The sequence below is a fragment of the Hoplias malabaricus genome, chromosome 4 (assembly GCF_029633855.1).
Source record: "Hoplias malabaricus isolate fHopMal1 chromosome 4, fHopMal1.hap1, whole genome shotgun sequence".
In the NCBI taxonomy this organism is placed as follows: Eukaryota; Metazoa; Chordata; class Actinopteri; order Characiformes; family Erythrinidae; genus Hoplias; species Hoplias malabaricus.
The window spans coordinates 70,274,808-70,291,547 of record NC_089803.1 but is presented as its reverse complement, the minus strand read 5'-3'; the positions used below and the strand labels follow the sequence as shown (position 1 = coordinate 70,291,547).

The following is a 16,740-nucleotide window of genomic DNA, read 5'->3' as shown; positions in this document are numbered from 1 at the left end:
AGAAACTTTAAAAATCAGGGAACGATTACAGGTTGAAATTCTCATAACGATGAACATGGATTCTGTTTATGGATAAAGTCCCGCCCTCCAGTAGTAAGAGCCAATCAGATCGCTAGTTATGGAAAAGCCGTAAAGTCAACTGCAACTACAAGTTATTAGGTATTTTATTTAAAATATGCTTTTTTTCCCCCAGAATCATTGTTTTCTTTGTACATTTTACTTGAAACGAGAAAAGGACATTTTATTTTGAGTTTTTGTTATTTATAATTGTTTATAAATCTTAAATAAATATTTTGAAATGTAATTGAAAGTGTAATTTGATTTGACACTCAGTTGTTAACGACATAAAATGTTGCTGTGACTATGAGGCTACTTCAATGTGCAGGAAATGGCACTGATCTCTCTAACGGGACCTTAATGTATTATTGAGTTACCCCTGATTTAAAGGAACAGGTGCTGAAACGGCCCGCTCTGAACAGGGCTTTTGAGACACGGGAATGATGCTGTTATAATGGTATTTAACCGTCGTCTGATACAGGTTTACATCAAACACGTTACAGAAAGTGATGTGAGCTTCTATTTGTTTTAAAACTACACCCTCAAAGAAGCAAAAATGGAGTTTGAACTCTGGCAGCACTGTAAAGTTTAAGAAAGCAAAAGAATGAAAGGACTGCAGGAGCAAAAAGGGACGGAGCATTTCTTCCTGAGGACCATCGTTACATAACGCAGAAGCGAGTGAGCGAGTGAAGACCTACCAGGCTGAAGTGGGCTCTTGCTGCCCTGTGAGCTGCCACGGCTGGATTTGCTGCTTTTGCTCTTGGTGGGTCTCCGTCTACGGCTGGCGAGGGTCACCGCGGGTGGGTTCACTGTGGCAGGCGGGGCTTTACCCATCCGGGCGAAAAGAGCATCAATCTCCTCTTTCTGCCGCGTGTAGAGGGCCTGGCTCTCCATCATGTGCCTGACAGCACAATAACAAGAGTTCAGAGGGGGAAACATCTTGTGACCTGCGCAACTTTCCTCACACAGACCATCCTCTCCAGTCTCGGTTTTAAAGGAACACTAGGTAGTATTTTTAACTTAAAAATTACAGCTTCAAAATCATTGTGGTGCTTCAGTGACCTGTAATAAGGAGAACAGAGCCTCTGTTGTTGTTACTCTGGGCTCAGCATGGCAGAAACTGCACTATGTAACTTCTGGAGGTGGGTAGGAATCTACTCGCCCCTCTCCCCAGCGCCCCACCCCTTTGCCTTGATTTCAAGACACTGCTGTAAAAGTGAATTACACTCTGCAACTCTAGGAGGAGCCCAGGAGCAACAAACACCAAATCTTACCTAGTGTTCCTTTAAAATATAAATGTATATAATATAATAAGACTCTTTTAAAGCATTTCTATTGGTCCGTATGTTATTAAACTTAATGTAAATGCAATTAAAATGGCAGGATTCGTTTCCAAAGGTGTACAAATAAAAAAACATACTTCTCTCGCAGCCTGCTGACTTCGTGCTTGAAGTCCTCGTCCTCAAACTCTGAATCATTGTCGCTGCTCAAATACGAGTTGAAGGAGTTGTTCAGGCTGGCCAGGCTCTTGCCTTCGGGGCCGAGGGCTGGGCCATTGCCCATGGAAGGAGGAGCCCGAGGTTGGGAGTTGGGAGTTTCGGGAGATTTCGGAGCCTCCGGAGTAGACGCCGGGGGGTCATCGGGGGCTCTTCTCACTGAAAAACGGCCCACTTTGGTGTCCGTCCTGGTGGTGACCTGAAAGCGGCCGATGGTGGTGGGCTGCGGGGAGGGGGCTTTCTGGCCGGGCTGAGCTGGAGGAAGGCCGTCCACGACATCTCCCCCAGGCTCGCGGAGAGGAGGCGACGCCCTGTGCAGTGTGTTCTCTGGACTGGAGAACGCAGAGCGGGTGGAACAGGAGGAGGAAGAGGTTGTGGAGGAAGCAGAGTCACTGGAGGTGGTGGGCGCCTGCAAGCAGGGGTCTTCAGCTGCCAGCGAGACCTGGGGGTGGAGTGAGAGGGAGTTGACGTACTTCACTGGACAGAAATGAGCACTGAAACCACTGAAAAATATCTAAAAATATTAAAATATCAACTACAGACGGTTAAACATAAAACGTAATCTTGTCCGTAGCAGGTAGGACACACACACACTTCACTTTAAGGTGAAGACATGGTTTAAGGTTAGGGTTGAGCCAGTGGTGCTTATGGGAAAGGCTCCATAAATGAATGAATGTCAATGTAATGTCCCCAAAATTCACAGATACAAGACTGTGTTCATATAAATGTCTGTGTGTGTTTTCACTACATCAAGGTACACAAACCAGTGGTGATCGCTCTAAGACTGCTCTAAGCTCAGCTTCCCCTAAAATGTCAAAAAATAAGTGATCAAATATATACTGTTGTGTGTACATGTCGTTGAATAAACATGCACTACAACGCGCTCAACTTTTGTTCAGAATCAGCTTCTTATCACTGGTAAAGACGCGGCTTTCCTCTCAATCATTCCCGCAGCTTCACAGTGCTTTAAACAGATGCTGAGCGTCCAGAGTTCAATAGCGAAGCAGCGAAACGAGACGAGTCATTGGATAAATGCTGGGCTTTGTCCCGCCCATTGGACGCTCGGCGTCTCTGGGGGTCTATGGGGCAGTGGGCTGGCCTCGGCTGGCCCGGACGCTCAGCCTCTGCATGATGATTGGATGATCTCTCTGAGGCTGAATCCCTTTTTGATTGACAGCTATTTCTGGTGGGTTTTTTGTAGCTGCTTGTGTTTGGAGACTGACTTCTATCACTCTTTCTGACTTCTATCGCAGTTTCTGTCCAGCGGGTGCTGCTGAGCCCCTCCACCGTCACAAAGCACTCACAGGCGGACACACTTCACATGGGCCAAGGCCGTTTAAGCAGCCTAGCTCTGCTGGCCATTGAGAGGACACTAGTCCAGTCCCTGGAATAGACGCCTTGTTGGTACGACAGGGTCACAGATCATTTTCTTGAAAAGGAACGGAGGGTAGAATTTACGTATAAATAAACCCACACATTTTATGATGTAGGCCGAAATTGAGCTTCCTCCCTTGAAAGACCAGCATCCGCCACTGACATAAACTATAGTGAAAAATCAAGAAAAGTCAAATATATACCTGGAATCGACCGAGTTTGGCGACAGCGGCGGCTCCGGGCTCACCGTCCAGAAAAAACGGAACTGAAAGAGTGTAAAATAAGTGTAAAAATAAGTTTGGAAATTAATTATCCCACAAAAATACAGTTCTGACAAGGCTGAGATTTCTATAAAGACCCGTACACACCTGGCTGCCCTCCAGCCGGCATCCCAGGGAGAGAGGCCTACAGAAAATAGAGACGTGGAGGAGAAGCACATCATGTTACATATAGACACAGCATTGTCTATTAAACTGTAAACTGTCTACACACAAATTCCTTTCAGTGCACAACCTATACGTGCCAACAAATTAAATGTAGTCACGTGATGCAGCCACTAGTGGTGTTTATAATCTTGAGCTCGGACCACACTAATGCAATAGCAGACGAGGTGCTGTGTACCTGATGTGCGACACCGCCGACAGACACCGTCTCTGGACTCAAAGCCCGTCTCAGCTGGGCGTCCAGATCCTCCAGGGGCTGCTGTGACTGGAGAACAATCCGGTTTACCAATCAGTCAAGTTCACTTAGTCAGAAAGCCACACACAATACACACACGTATGCACACAAACACACACTCAAATGGCTTATGGCAGTGCACACAAATACAGCAAGAGGAAAGCTTTCCAATTAAGTTCCTTTGGGAAATCCTTTTTATTACAAGTTAGAAATTAGGACAGAGACACAGCAGGGGATCTTTTATTATTTTTGACTTCATGTTTGAAGCATGGAGATTAAATGATGCGACTGGGTGCCATACATCCACATTGTAAAAAATCATTAAAAGTGTCCGGGGAAGGGTGTACACAGAACGATCACTGGATTAGGAACAGCTAACACTGGAGTCCACCTGTGTCTCTGCCTACTTACTTAACCACATCTCCCCCTGTTCTTCAGCGCTCAGGACCCCCACAGAGCAGGTGTGATGCGGTGATGGATCATTCTCAGCGCTGCAGTGACACTGACGTGGTGGTGGTGTGTTAGTGTGTGTTGCGCTGGTGCGAGGGAATCAAAGACAGCGAGTGCAGACACAATCCAGCTGTTCCTAATCCAGTGGTCGTTCAGTGTAGAGCACCTTCAGATTAAGCTGGAAGTCTCTGAGAGTCCAACCAGTCTCTGTGAGTTTAAGGGCATCACATAAGGTCTGATCATATGCACGAAAGCATTCCAAACCAAGCTGTAATGACCATTAATATGTTCTTAGAAACGCGAACAAACAAACATCTCATACATTATCCTCTAAAACTATGCTTTCTCCCCTTCTCCTTGAATCTTGAGTGAGGGAGAGTGAGTGAGTGAGAGAGCGAGAGAGAGAGATAGACAGCAGCCAGTCAGAGTTAATGAGGATCACAGGTCATGCTCCTAACTGAAGCTCATAGAAATGTGATGCCATGCACTGATTTGACACTGAGCAGATTAAAAATCTGTCCTCATGCCTTGCTTGTTTTTCAGGATGGTGAGACTGGAGAAAATGCAGAGAGAGAGAGAAAGAGAGAGGGGGTAGGGGAGGTAGGGTATACAGCAGGAGTGGGTGGTCAGGGCTTAACAGAGCGAGAGAGACTGAAGGCGAACACTGATAGACAGCAACGGAGGACAGAAGCACTCTGATAGAGAAGAGAAGAAAATGCACCTGAGTTAGACAAGGTCCTGGGAAGGGTGGCGGGAGTTCTGTGGGTGGCGTGCCGGCTTGCTCAGAGCCGACAGGCAACACCTGATAAAACGAACGAAGATGAAGATCAAACCAACAACACGTTAGCCCAGAGTGCTTGCAGAGAGGTTACTGTGCCATCTACAGGCCACATGCAGCTGCCATTCAACTACTTTGGCACAGCCTGATGTTTAGAAAAGTGGCGTGTATTTTAATAGACTGTGTTGAGGTGCTGGAAGATGTGTCCTGTATGAGTACATTCACTTGGGTGAACAGAAATGTCAAAAGCAGAAGATGTTATATTTAAAGAAGACATATTACGAAAATAAAGGAGTAGAAAATCTAATTAATGCTGGGATCTGGATCCTACAAAACCACAGACATTCTGTAAGTCTTAAAACGCTGGATAAAACGAGTCATTCTGATTTTGTGACATTTCAGACTTTTACTGCCTCTTCATCTGAGTCTGTCCAATCACAGTGCTGGGATTATGTGAGAGTGAAAAGACGAGGTTAAACGCAGCAAAACAGACTCAACGAGCGCAGAGAAATATGAGCACTGAGTAAAAACGGAGAAGAAAGAAAACTGAGTAAAAACGGCTAAAAACCAGAGCTCCTCGCTCCTCACTGCTGTGCGCTCGGGGTCGGGGTGAACAGCGAGCGGCTCGTTATCATTTAAAGGAACAGGCGCTGAAAGTGACCACTCTGAACAGGACTTTATGACCAATAAAAATAACCATCTACTATAAACAGCTAAAATATAATTAAGGACACGTCTAGAGACCACTCATGAAGCTGACATCTTCCTCGCATCTTCCATTCCACCTTAAATATTGCCGCATTTATCATTACGTATTTCTTTATCTCTGAAGCAAAGCTAAATTATAAATAATGAAAAACTGCAAAGGCATTTACGGTGATCCATCACGGATAATGAAGAAGAAGAAGAAGAAGTCGTCTTCCATGTCTCCATGCTAATATTACAGCTAGCACAATGCTGCTATGAGGGTCATGTGATGCAAACATGGCGGAGCCCAAGGGGACGACCCATTCTGAGGAAAATAAACTGTCGATTCAGACTTTCCCTTTCATGTCTGTGTATGTCTCAAAATAAAACGAGTATCACTTAACACTAAATCATGATATTTTTGATCCTAATAATGATTTTAATTCTGATTATTTACGTCTTAGATTTGAATACGAAAACGGGTAGAGATACGTACAGTTTGCATGTTCCCCGATTTGATCAGAACAGAAGTCTAAATAAATATAATTTAATGAATTTTTTGGAAGAACAGCTGTCTTCTGTGGTTGAGATATAAGATAAATTGGAAAAGCTGGAATAGTACCTTTCTTATTCATAAAAACAACTGATAGCGGAAATGCTAATGTGCAGCTCATAACTGTGCATACAAAACCAGAACCAACGAAGTTAGAGAGCTAATAGAGATGACTTCTTACCGATGACTTGGTTAACGTTTGCATAATAATAATAATAAGCAATATCGTATGCTTATAAAATTGTGTAGATGAAAAGGTAATGTGTTAAATGTGCTAAAGAGCAAGATCGTTCTCATTCCACAGGATGTTAGTGGTTCTAGTGAACGTGGTTAATGAAGAATAATAAAGGAAGGAGATTCTGTGTTTCCTGAACCACACTTTAAAGCCACTGTTCTCTCAAAGCAAACCAAAAACCACAGGCCACAGGGCTGTCACAAAGCCCTCAAACAGACGCACTGACCACTCGCACTTACCGGCAATCTTGACAAAGGTGTTTTGGATGGTGTGCTCTGGCCATAGCTGACAGGTGTGGTGGTAGTGCCTGGGGTGGTCATGGGGGAGCCGGAGGGCTGGCCCGTGAAGCCCAGTGGCAAGCTAGAGGGAGGGATTGGGGGGCCACCAGAGATGGTGGTGGAGCTGGTAGGGGAGGATGTGCCAGGGATGCTGGGCTCGATTGCTCCAGCGTCGGCTTGTGCTGCAGAGGGTCCCGATCCCAGGTCCATGAAGAGGGAGCGTAGTTTTTTGTCCAAGGCATGAATGTCATCAATGCCTGGGGTTTTGCCTTGGGGGTCCCCTTCACCCTCAGCGCAGTGTGTGTGACACTGGTTGGGAAGCGTGGAGGGCTGGGGCTGGCTGTGCACTGGCGTAGGCTGCACCACAGGGATGCTGGTGGTCACTGGCTGCAGGCTAGGCATCTGGGGCAGAGGGGCTGCAGCTGGAGCAGGGGCCAGGGGACCACTGGTGCTGGGGACGTTGGGGGGGATGAGCTGGGGAGTTTGGATGGCAGTGGTTGAGACCACAGTTGGAGTGAGTTGGGCTACGGTGGAGGGGATGGGAGGCTGCTCAGCCGTCCCCCCGGGAAGAGAGCTCACATTGTTTACAATACAAGCAGGAAGAGGGGGTGGGGCTGCAGTACTGGGGACTGATGTGTTTATCACAGGATGCAGGGAGACTGTAGATGGAGGGAAAGTGGCCGATGGACTCATGGAAGCAGTGCTCATAATGACTGGAGGGGAAATAGAGGTGGGTGGAGCCACCATGCTGGGAACTGTGGAGATGGTGGGCTGACTGACAGGTGGAGGGGGCTGAGAGCTGGGTAAAGGCTGAGAAGGCAGGGTGGCAACTGCAGGAGGGACTGACGGAGGAGGAGGGAGGAGAGTTAGGGCAGCTGGCTCAGAAGGCTGAGGAGGAGGAGAGAGAACAGTAGCAGAAGAGGCAGGCAGGGGGCTGGCTGTAGGTAACAGTGGAGGCATGGAGGTGTGCAGGGTAGGGGGCGCCGTGCTGGGTCCAGGGTCATATTGGCCCTGGCGGAGTTCAGCAAATGCCTGCTGCAGACTGACGGCGGAGGCAGACTGAGACAGGCCCAGGGCGGACCCTCCCACTGATGCTGCGGAGAAAAACACACATGAACAAATTAAACTAACGTCTGGTTACATAACCACTCCAAAAGGCCAAAGCTAATCAGATCATTTATATCACACTCGGTTGAAAAGTCATGCCGTCAAAGACCGTTGGAATACAACAAGGGAAGTGCATTTCAGTCGAATGATTTATTGGATAATTGATATTTCACTGCAGTAATGGATTATTAATAGATTAATTACCTCCACCCAATCACTTCAATAAACATGTATATATTAAAATATAATTTTTATTTAATATCTACAATATAACCTTAAATTAGTGTGAAAATGTATTTAAAATTTACAAGAGTACATATTGGAACTCTACCTTTTGTATCTGTTTTTAGCATTTGATTCAGAGCAGATTATTAATTTAATACCATAAAATACCATAAAATTCATACTGCCGTAACCTGTAACCCTTTCGGTTTGGAATAAATACCATCCACCTATCAACAACTCTGTTTCGAATATAAAATACTGCAACATGTTCAGGGTCGAGGCGAGAACAAAGCCAGCTCAAAAAGAGCCATGCAGCTGAAAACACCCTTTCTAAGGGCTCCGGGTCGAGGCGAGAATGAAGCTCTCTGAGAATAATCACCACCTCAGCTCAGGGCTGCTGTTCTTTACTTAACACACAGCACTCTGTCATGCCTTAAGTTTTACAGTGCCCTCTGGTGGAGGAGGAAGTTCTGACATGTCTTGAATTGAGAATGAGAATAAGTAGCAAAGCTAATTGGACTATAAATAACTGTCCTTAATTACACATCAGTTTTCAAAACACTCTCTGTTAATCAAATATTCGTGCCCATCCCTAATTCCAACATAATTTCAACATGGTTATTTTTTATAGCACTTTAAGTGTCAGTCAGAGGCCTTCTTTCTTCTGACATTTTAAGAAACAGTTAAAAGACATGGTCAAATACACTCACGTTTCTACAGAGCACAGAACACCACCAGGGGCCTGCGCAAATTTTTATAATCAGATTTAGCATAACTTTATTATAGGAAATATAATACCATCTATTTTTTAAATCAGTGTGGGAATGTCTGAAGCTGATTTTGACAACACTGCTGCATATTGTTGGATATTTTTCGTTGATTTAAAATAACATCTAATATAACACATTGTATTTTGTTTGCCTCCCAGTCAGTGCCATCCGCTCTTAGTGTTTCTACAGTAATATAATTTCCCATTCTGAGTAATTCAGGGTGTCAGAGCATAAACCTGAACTGCAGATATCGCACATTTTAATTTAATCACTTAAGATACCACAGGAAACATCCCCCACAGCACAAAAATAGAAACAGTGCAACAAGAAAAAGGTGATAACATCACTAAATTATTTTTAGATGTATATTTGTGCAAGTCTAGATCAAAAACTGCATTCAGCTCCATGTCCTGTGGAACCTCTTGGTTAAAAAGGTCTGGTAACCCACTGACATTTCTGCTTACATGGTGCAGACGACTCTAGGACGGGGGCTGCGGGTTGAGCAGAGCCGAAGAACTGTTCCTTCAGTCTGGACTCAGGCACAGGGCTCACGATGAACCTGCGTCCCGCCGAATGTACCACCTGCGTAGTGGCGCTCGTCCCAACACCTGAGAGGAGAGTGGAAACATGGGTAATTTTTCAATGACCTTTAAAATGAAGGAAACTGGAACAGAGAGAGCACTGACTGTTTCTAGAATTGCACAGTTCTACCTGTCTGGAGAGGTGTGTATGCAGTTGGCATCTGCTGGTCAGGGTTGCTCACCGTCTGTGTAATGAAAGCATAAACATGGAGGTGCCATGTGTTAAAGAAAACTGAAAAATAACGTCACCGTTACATGCGTTTTACTCAAACAGAATCAACCATGACACGCTCCATTCTCCAAAACAAGGTTTTCTAAAGCTCTGGGGACAAACCTGGCTGCCCTCCTTCTCCAGACCCCTTTCGTCTGCCGTATCGATGACCTCCCGAACCTGTTCGATGAAAGACTCTCGCTCACTCTCCAAAATGAACTCACTCTCAACCTGTGGAGTTTACAGATGAATAAATATTTAAACAACAAATGTTTACACCCAAAACACACACACACACACAAATATACAAAGCTCACTATTTACTGCTGAATACAGGCACAGCCTTGTGTCACACACTAGGATTTAGAATCCAAAAGCACATTAAATAGACTGCATTTTACAAAAGGCGTGTTATTTATTACATTTTGTAACCAGCAAACAAACAAAAACAACCATCACTTTTGTGTAGTTAATTTGGATTGAATTTTAATGATATTTTAGCCCTGTTCCCATTTAAAATCAGTGTCTCATTACAGTCAGTAACTGGAACAGTTCCTTTATAGAGCAGCTCTCTCTCTCTCTCTCTCTCTCTCTCTCTCGCTCTTTCTCTCTCTCTTTCTCGCTCTCTCTCTCTTTCTCGCTCTCTCTCTCTTTCTCTTTCTCTCTCTTTCAATGCTTTAGTGAGGCTAAATGAACAGGTGAGACATGTAGCACACAATGCAGATACCAGCTAGTGACCCTGACACCCTTGGACTGTATTCTGACTAGATCATTCACTAACTACAGTGACTGTATAAAGTCAGGTCTCGTGGCTACTATTGTTCTCTTCATACACAAGCTAGAACCAGTCTAGAGAACCATGGTTCTGTTAATAACAAACAGAAGTGTATAAAAGGACAGGAAGCAGTGGATCTTTATTACATCGCTGTACAAACTTCTTTCACAAAGGCTAGCCGCAGAGCATGATGGGAACTCCCCCATGAGCTCCTCAGTCCCTCCACTACTGGGCACTGCTACAGTTGAGGGTTTAATGATGAGGGTTGAATTTTGACCTGTCCTGAAAATACATTCGTAGTTATGTATTTTTGTCACTTTACTATAAAATAACGTACCATGATCTGAGCAATTTCCTCTGGGTTATCTCCATCCAGGTCAAACTTGAAAGTCACCATTTTACGGTTGTGTGTTTCCAGCTGGCACTCGGCCACCCTGTCCCCGATGTTGGAGATCTGAAAGCAAACAGCAGGGGGAAAAAATCTGGAGTCTGCACCCGACAGCAGCTCTTGAGCCAACCATTTGTAATCGCAGTGAAAGTGAAAGACATACGTTGAGCACGTTGAGCTTGGCTTTGTTGATCTTGTCATGGCGGGAGCGGCTGCGCACCGATCTGCGCTGGTGCCGTTTGGCTGGGCGACCTTCGTGCCTGCCGCCCGTCACTCCTTCGTTTCCATCGCTCAGGCCAGAAGCCACGTCAGAATGGCCGCTGGGGACAAGACAAGGAATGATTTGACTTTGGATTTGCATCACAGCAGATGCCATTCAGCTCGATGGTTTATAATCGCAGTGACAAATACAGGAGCGAGAATCTCACCTCTCCACAGCGCAGGGCATTGCTGGAGGCTGGAGCTGTGCCATATCCATGGTATGGGATCCAGTCAGCGATGTCTGGAGCAGCAAAAAAACTAGACTTAACAACAGCACAGGCTTCATGATTGAGTCATAAGAAGCTAGAAGGACTATGTGGAAATCTCACAAACAGAAGAGTAAAAAAGAAGTCAAACAAACAGTGAAGGTGCCGCAGGTAAAGAATGAGACTAAATGCTTCTGACCTGTTTCCACTACTTAGTAAATATTTTCAGCTCAAATTTTCTTAGTGTAATAAGTCTCTTCGTCTGACCACAACGTCAAATATCTACAGATCTCTGAGACAGAGAAATCAAACTGACGCAGACACAGAGAAGACAAAGACAAAAGCACATTGCGAATACTTTTGGCAACCGCAACAAAAACCTCGCTCGTTTGGGGTTGTTTTGTGGGCAATCCATTCCAAAAAGGTACCTGGGATGGGGTTTCTGAAGCTAGACCGGCCTGCTCAGTAGGGGTGGGGGCAGCAGCCACGTGGATTGTCGGCAGAGGAAGAGGAGGAGGCTTCTTTTGGGTGGGTGACGTGGCTATGGTTGCAGGCAGCACTGAAGTTCCTGCTGCTGCTACTCCAGGGAGGCTCGGCACTGGTGGGGCCACCACAGGGACTGACTGTTGCCCCTGGGGCACGGTTACGGGGGGCATTCCCACTGCGGCCATAGAGCCCAGGCCAGGCGTGGAGGGCTGGGGGAGATAGGAGAGGGGCAGCGAGGTCAGGCTGATGGCTGGGAAGATGGAGGGTGACTGAGGGAATGGGTCAGTCTGGACAAGCTGGGTCGACGGGGACAACGGAGACTGGATGGCCAAATTCCATAAGGGGAGAACGAAACGTCCCATTAACGCATTAAAACAAGCAGGGGAGGTAACCAGAAAACACAACACAACCATGCCGGACACCATGCCTTAAAGAAAACGGAGCATTCGGTTTCACCTCAAACGCACAACAACAAAAACCAATTCGATCCTAACGTTTTAGACGTTTGAGAGCGTGAACACTCAGTGCCTGCGAGTACACACACCACGACTAGCAAGGTGACAAAAACACACACACAACATCAACACCACACACCAAAACCGGGGGGGGGGGGGTCTAAACAGCTCAAACCCCACTCAAACCGGTGGCAATGTCAGAGTGTGGCACACGTGAGGTGGAAGGGGAGGGCTGGGGCTGGCACCTCCCACCGCTACTGCTGCTCTGTACCTGCACCAGAGAGAGCTGTGCGGCCTGGTAGAGGAAGAAGAGCCGCTCCGCACAGGGCGCCGGGGACTGAACTGGAGGACTCGGCTCACTAGCACACTGCTGACAGTCATGCAAAACACACACACACGGGCGGCATGCCACGGGACGCAGCAGATCAGAGAGCGCAAGACAGAGAGAGAGAGAGAGAATTCAAGATGCAGTTAGATTAAGAGGAGAACAGAAAACACAGTGGAAGGAGAAGGGAGAAATGATTACAGTCCTCTGAACAAGGACAAACAGGGCTTACGAGCAATGGAGAGGCGTACTGGTTAAAAACAGACAGATGATTATGTGGCACATATTGAGAAATGTAACACAGTGTATTAATCCTGGATTATCTGTTTGTACACTGAACGATGACTGGATTAGGAACACCTACCTTGTATCTACATTCACTGTCCATTCTCTCAGCTCCTCTGACCACACAGGAGCGCTTTGTAGTTCAGTTACAGACTACTGTCCATCTGTTTCTCTGCATACTTTCTTATCCCCATTTCAGCCTGTCCTTCAATAAACAGGACCCCCACAGAGCAGGTGTGATGTGGTGGTGGATCATTCTCAGCGCTGCAGTGACACTGACGTGGTGGTGGTGTGTGAGTGTGTGTTGTGCTGGTGTAGAGTGGATCAGACACAGCAGTGCTGCTGGAGTTTTTAAACCCGGTGTCCACTCTCTGTCCACTCTGTGAGACACTCCTCCCTTGTCCACCTTGTAGATGTAGAGTCAGAGACAGTAGCTCATCTGTCGCTGCACAGTGTGTGTCGCTCGTCCTCTAGTCCTTCATCAGTGACACAGGACGCTGTCGGCTGGATGTTTTTGGTCGGTGGACTGTTCTCGGTCCAGACACTGAGGGGTTTAAAAACTCCAGCAGCACTGCTGTGTCTGATCCACTCTACACCAGCACAACACACACTAACACACCACCACCACGTCAGTGTCACTGCAGCGCTGAGAATGATCCACCACCACATCACACCTGCTCTGTGGGGGTCCTGAGCGCTGGAGAACAGGGGGAAATGGGGATAAGGACACGTGACTGTGTGGTCTGTGGAGCCGAGAGAATGAACAGAGAGTGTAGAAGCAAAGAATTCCTAATCCTGTGATCGTTCAGTGGACTTGAACACAAGTGCTATATTTACATCGGAAATTTACTCATTCCTATATTCAGACTCTCAGATATTGGAGTGACCTTGGTGCTGAGGAGTTGATGAGGCTTTGGTCTGTCATCATTCATTACTAGTACTTACCTTCGAGAGTTTACATGATAATATGTGTGTGTGTATATGTGTGTGTGTGTGTGTGTGTGTGTGTCTGTGTGCGTGTGTGCGTGCGTGTCTGTGTGTGTATGTATGTGTGTGTGCGTGCGTGTCTGTGTATGTGCATGTGTGCGTGTGTGTGTGTGTGCGCGTGCGTGTGTGTGCGTGCGTGTCTGTGTTTGTGCATGTGTGCGTGTGTGTGTGTCTGTGTATGTGCGTGTGTGTGCGTGTCTGTGTGTGTGCATGTGTGCGTGTGTGTGTGTGTGTCTGTGTGCGAGTGTGTGTGCGTGCGTGTCTGTGTATGTGCATGTGTGCGTGTGTGTGTGTATGTGTCTGTGTATGTGCAGGTGTGCGTGTGTGTGTGTCTGTGTATGTGCGTGTGTGTGCGTGTCTGTGTGTGTGCATGTGTGCGTGTCTGTGTGCGAGTGTGTGTGCGTGCGTGTCTGTGTATGTGCGTGTGTGTGTGTCTGTGTGTGTGCGTGCGTGTCTGCGTATGTGCATGTGTGCGTGTGTGTGTGTGTGTGTCTGTGTGTGTGTGTATGTGCAGGTGTGTGTAGCTACGCTTGGTTCAATGTTGTTCGGTTTGGACAGTTTTTACTATCATTACATGAACGGTCGGGAATTGTCAGATTAACTGAGACAAATGACAGGAGAAATCAGATCTATGCTTCGGTCTAAGGGTGCACACTCACATCTGGGGACTTGTATTCCTTATGGGGACTAAAAATCATAACCCCAAGGAAAGGTGGAAGTGTGTTATGGTTAGAGTTAGTGTTAAGGTAGTAGTTGGTCTAAGTCTACAAGAAATGAATGGAAATCTATGTAATGCTCCTAAGCTGTGAAGACGAGACTGGGTGTGTGTGTGTGTGTGTGTGTGTGTGTGTGTGTGTACCTGAGTAGCCAGAGGCCCTGGCTGGATGTGTGTCTGTGCAACACTCTGCATTCCCGTGCTGGCAGTCTGTATCGGAGGCTGGTGCTGGGGCAGAGAAACACTGGGCTGAGAGGCTGGGCCCAGAGAAAGTCCCTGCAAGACAGAAACAAACACAGAGCCACATTAATATACAATAAAATCCACTGGCGTTTCAGCATGCAGCAGAGCTACCAAGTAAGCCCATCTCAGTCAGTCTAGATATGCCTCAGTCACTTATCATTCGGGCACTGACCTCCTAATAACACACACACACCACTAGCCTCGGCTGACTTACCTGCGCAGGACACACTGACACTAACTTTGCTAGCTTCGCAACATTGGCAAGCCTCATTCATGGAGAGGGCAAGGCTGAGAGCGCTTTAATAGAGTGAGTGAAAAAGAGTGTGCTTGCAAGGAATGGGGGAGATTTCTCTACCTGCGAAGGGAGCGCTGGGACGTAGTAACCTCCATACTATAAGAAACAAATACAACACAGCGTGAGAGGGAGAGAGACAGAGAGAGAGAGAGAGAGAGCTATAGATAGAGCTAGAGTTAGAGAAGACACCTCTGGAGTCCACAGCTTTCACACGCAGGAGAGAATTGAAAGAAAGTACAAAATGAAAAGAACTTAAAATAACTCTGAATATGATTTAAAAGACAGTGAGTGCATTCACTTTGCTTTACCCAAAGCTCTTGTGAGGGATTGAGAAGCAAGGGTGTGGGGAGAAGTTGTACCTGCGGGTTCATAGGGTCCGTCCAGGGGGAAGCCTGGCTGCTGCTGGGCACCAAGGGAACGGCAGTGCTGGACTGGGGGGTAGAGACCTGACAAAGCATGGGCAGTGATAGCAACAGGGAGGGGAGGAAGGGGGGGACAGAGAGAGATTTGAGAGAGAAAGAGAGAGAGAGAGAAAGAGAGAGAGAGAGAAAGAGAGAGAGAGAGAGAAAAAGAGAGAGAGAGAAAGAAAGAGAGAGAGAGAAAGAGTGAGAGAGAAAGAGAGAGTGAGAGAGAGTGAAAGAGTGAGAAAGAGAGAGAGAGAGAAAAAGAGAGAGAGAAAAAGAGAGAGAAAGAGTAAGAGATAGAGTGAGAGAGAGAAAGAGATTTGAGAGAGAGAGAGAGAGAGAGAGAGAAAGAAAGAGAGAAAAAGAGAGAGAGAGAAAGAAAGAGAGAGAGAGAGAAAGAGAGTGAGAGAGAGAGTGAAAGAGTGAGAGAGAGAGAGTGAAAGAGAAAGAGAGAGAGAGTGAAAGAGAAAGAGAGAGAGAGAAAGAGAGAGAGAGAGAAAGAAAGAGAGAGAGAGAGAAAGAGAGTGAGAGAGAGAGAGAAAGAGAGTGAGAGAGAGAGTGAAAGAGTGAGAGAGAGAGAGTGAAAGAGAAAGAGAGAGAGGGAGAAAGAAAGAGAGAAAAAGAGAGAGAGAGAAAGAAAGAGAGAGAGAGAGAAAGAGTGAGAGAGAGAGTGAAAGAGTGAGAGAGAGAGAGTGAAAGAGAAAGAGAGAGAGAGTGAAAGAGAAAGAGAGAGAGAGAAAGAGAGAGAGAGAGAAAGAAAGAGAGAGAGAGAGAAAGAGAGTGAGAGAGAGAGTGAAAGAGTGAGAGAGAGAGAGTGAAAGAGAAAGAGAGAGAGGGAGAAAGAGAGATTTGAGAGAGAAAGAGAGAGAGTGAGAGAGAGAAAGAGAGAGAGAGAGAGAAAGAAAGAAAGATAAAAAGAGAGAGCGTGTGAGAGAGAGAGAGAGAGAGAGAGAGAGAGAGAGAGAGAGAGAGAGAGAAAAAGAGAGAGTGAGAAATGGTAGAGAATGAAAGTAGTGATGGAAATAGACACAAAAAGACAAAAAGAAGTAAGTCAGCACAAGGCGGCAGTTAAAAACCATAAAGACCACTCTGACTAACCTGGGATTGACGGACATTCATACACAAAGTGCGAGTCCTCTGAGGAATGGCATAAACACTCAGAGGAAGCTTCACTCTTTGTGTATGCCTCACGTTCACACACTAACATCCAAATCACAGTGTGGTTATGTTAGTCAGGGAGTGAGTAGGCTTCATGCACATGGTGCTCTACATGATTCGACAGCTGGGGGGGTGACGTGTTATCACAGGGAAGCGGGTTGTGTCTGGTGTTGCTGAGGGATTGTAACCTATTACGAGGCACCTAGGAGCACATCTGGATTTCACACCACAAGGTTACCCCCTCTCTCACCATGGATGATGGTGACAGAATCAACCC

At 46.4% G+C, this 16,740-nt stretch overlaps 1 protein-coding gene across 10 annotated transcripts in view; it reads right to left on the bottom strand.

Annotated features, from left to right (window-relative positions):
• wnk1b (WNK lysine deficient protein kinase 1b) overlaps positions 1–16,740 on the bottom strand; it is a 122,635-nt gene that overhangs the window by 13,416 nt on the left and 92,479 nt on the right. For 7 of the 10 annotated variants that reach the window (XM_066668267.1, XM_066668266.1, XM_066668269.1 and 4 more), the window contains 16 exons: positions 15,261–15,347; positions 14,962–14,997; positions 14,508–14,639; positions 11,072–11,145; positions 10,807–10,963; positions 10,593–10,709; positions 9,604–9,711; positions 9,400–9,454; positions 9,153–9,296; positions 6,548–7,680; positions 4,777–4,857; positions 3,549–3,635; positions 3,296–3,332; positions 3,131–3,192; positions 1,478–1,995; positions 756–958 (listed from right to left, as the gene is read on the bottom strand). In XM_066668267.1, the coding sequence (XP_066524364.1) occupies positions 756–958; positions 1,478–1,995; positions 3,131–3,192; positions 3,296–3,332; positions 3,549–3,635; positions 4,777–4,857; positions 6,548–7,680; positions 9,153–9,296; positions 9,400–9,454; positions 9,604–9,711; positions 10,593–10,709; positions 10,807–10,963; positions 11,072–11,145; positions 14,508–14,639; positions 14,962–14,997; positions 15,261–15,347 (3,031 nt within the window). The remainder of the gene's footprint in view (positions 1–755; positions 959–1,477; positions 1,996–3,130; positions 3,193–3,295; positions 3,333–3,548; positions 3,636–4,776; positions 4,858–6,547; positions 7,681–9,152; positions 9,297–9,399; positions 9,455–9,603; positions 9,712–10,592; positions 10,710–10,806; positions 10,964–11,071; positions 11,146–14,507; positions 14,640–14,961; positions 14,998–15,260; positions 15,348–16,740) is intronic. The other 3 variants (XM_066668270.1, XM_066668276.1, XM_066668271.1) reach the window with 2 other exon arrangements.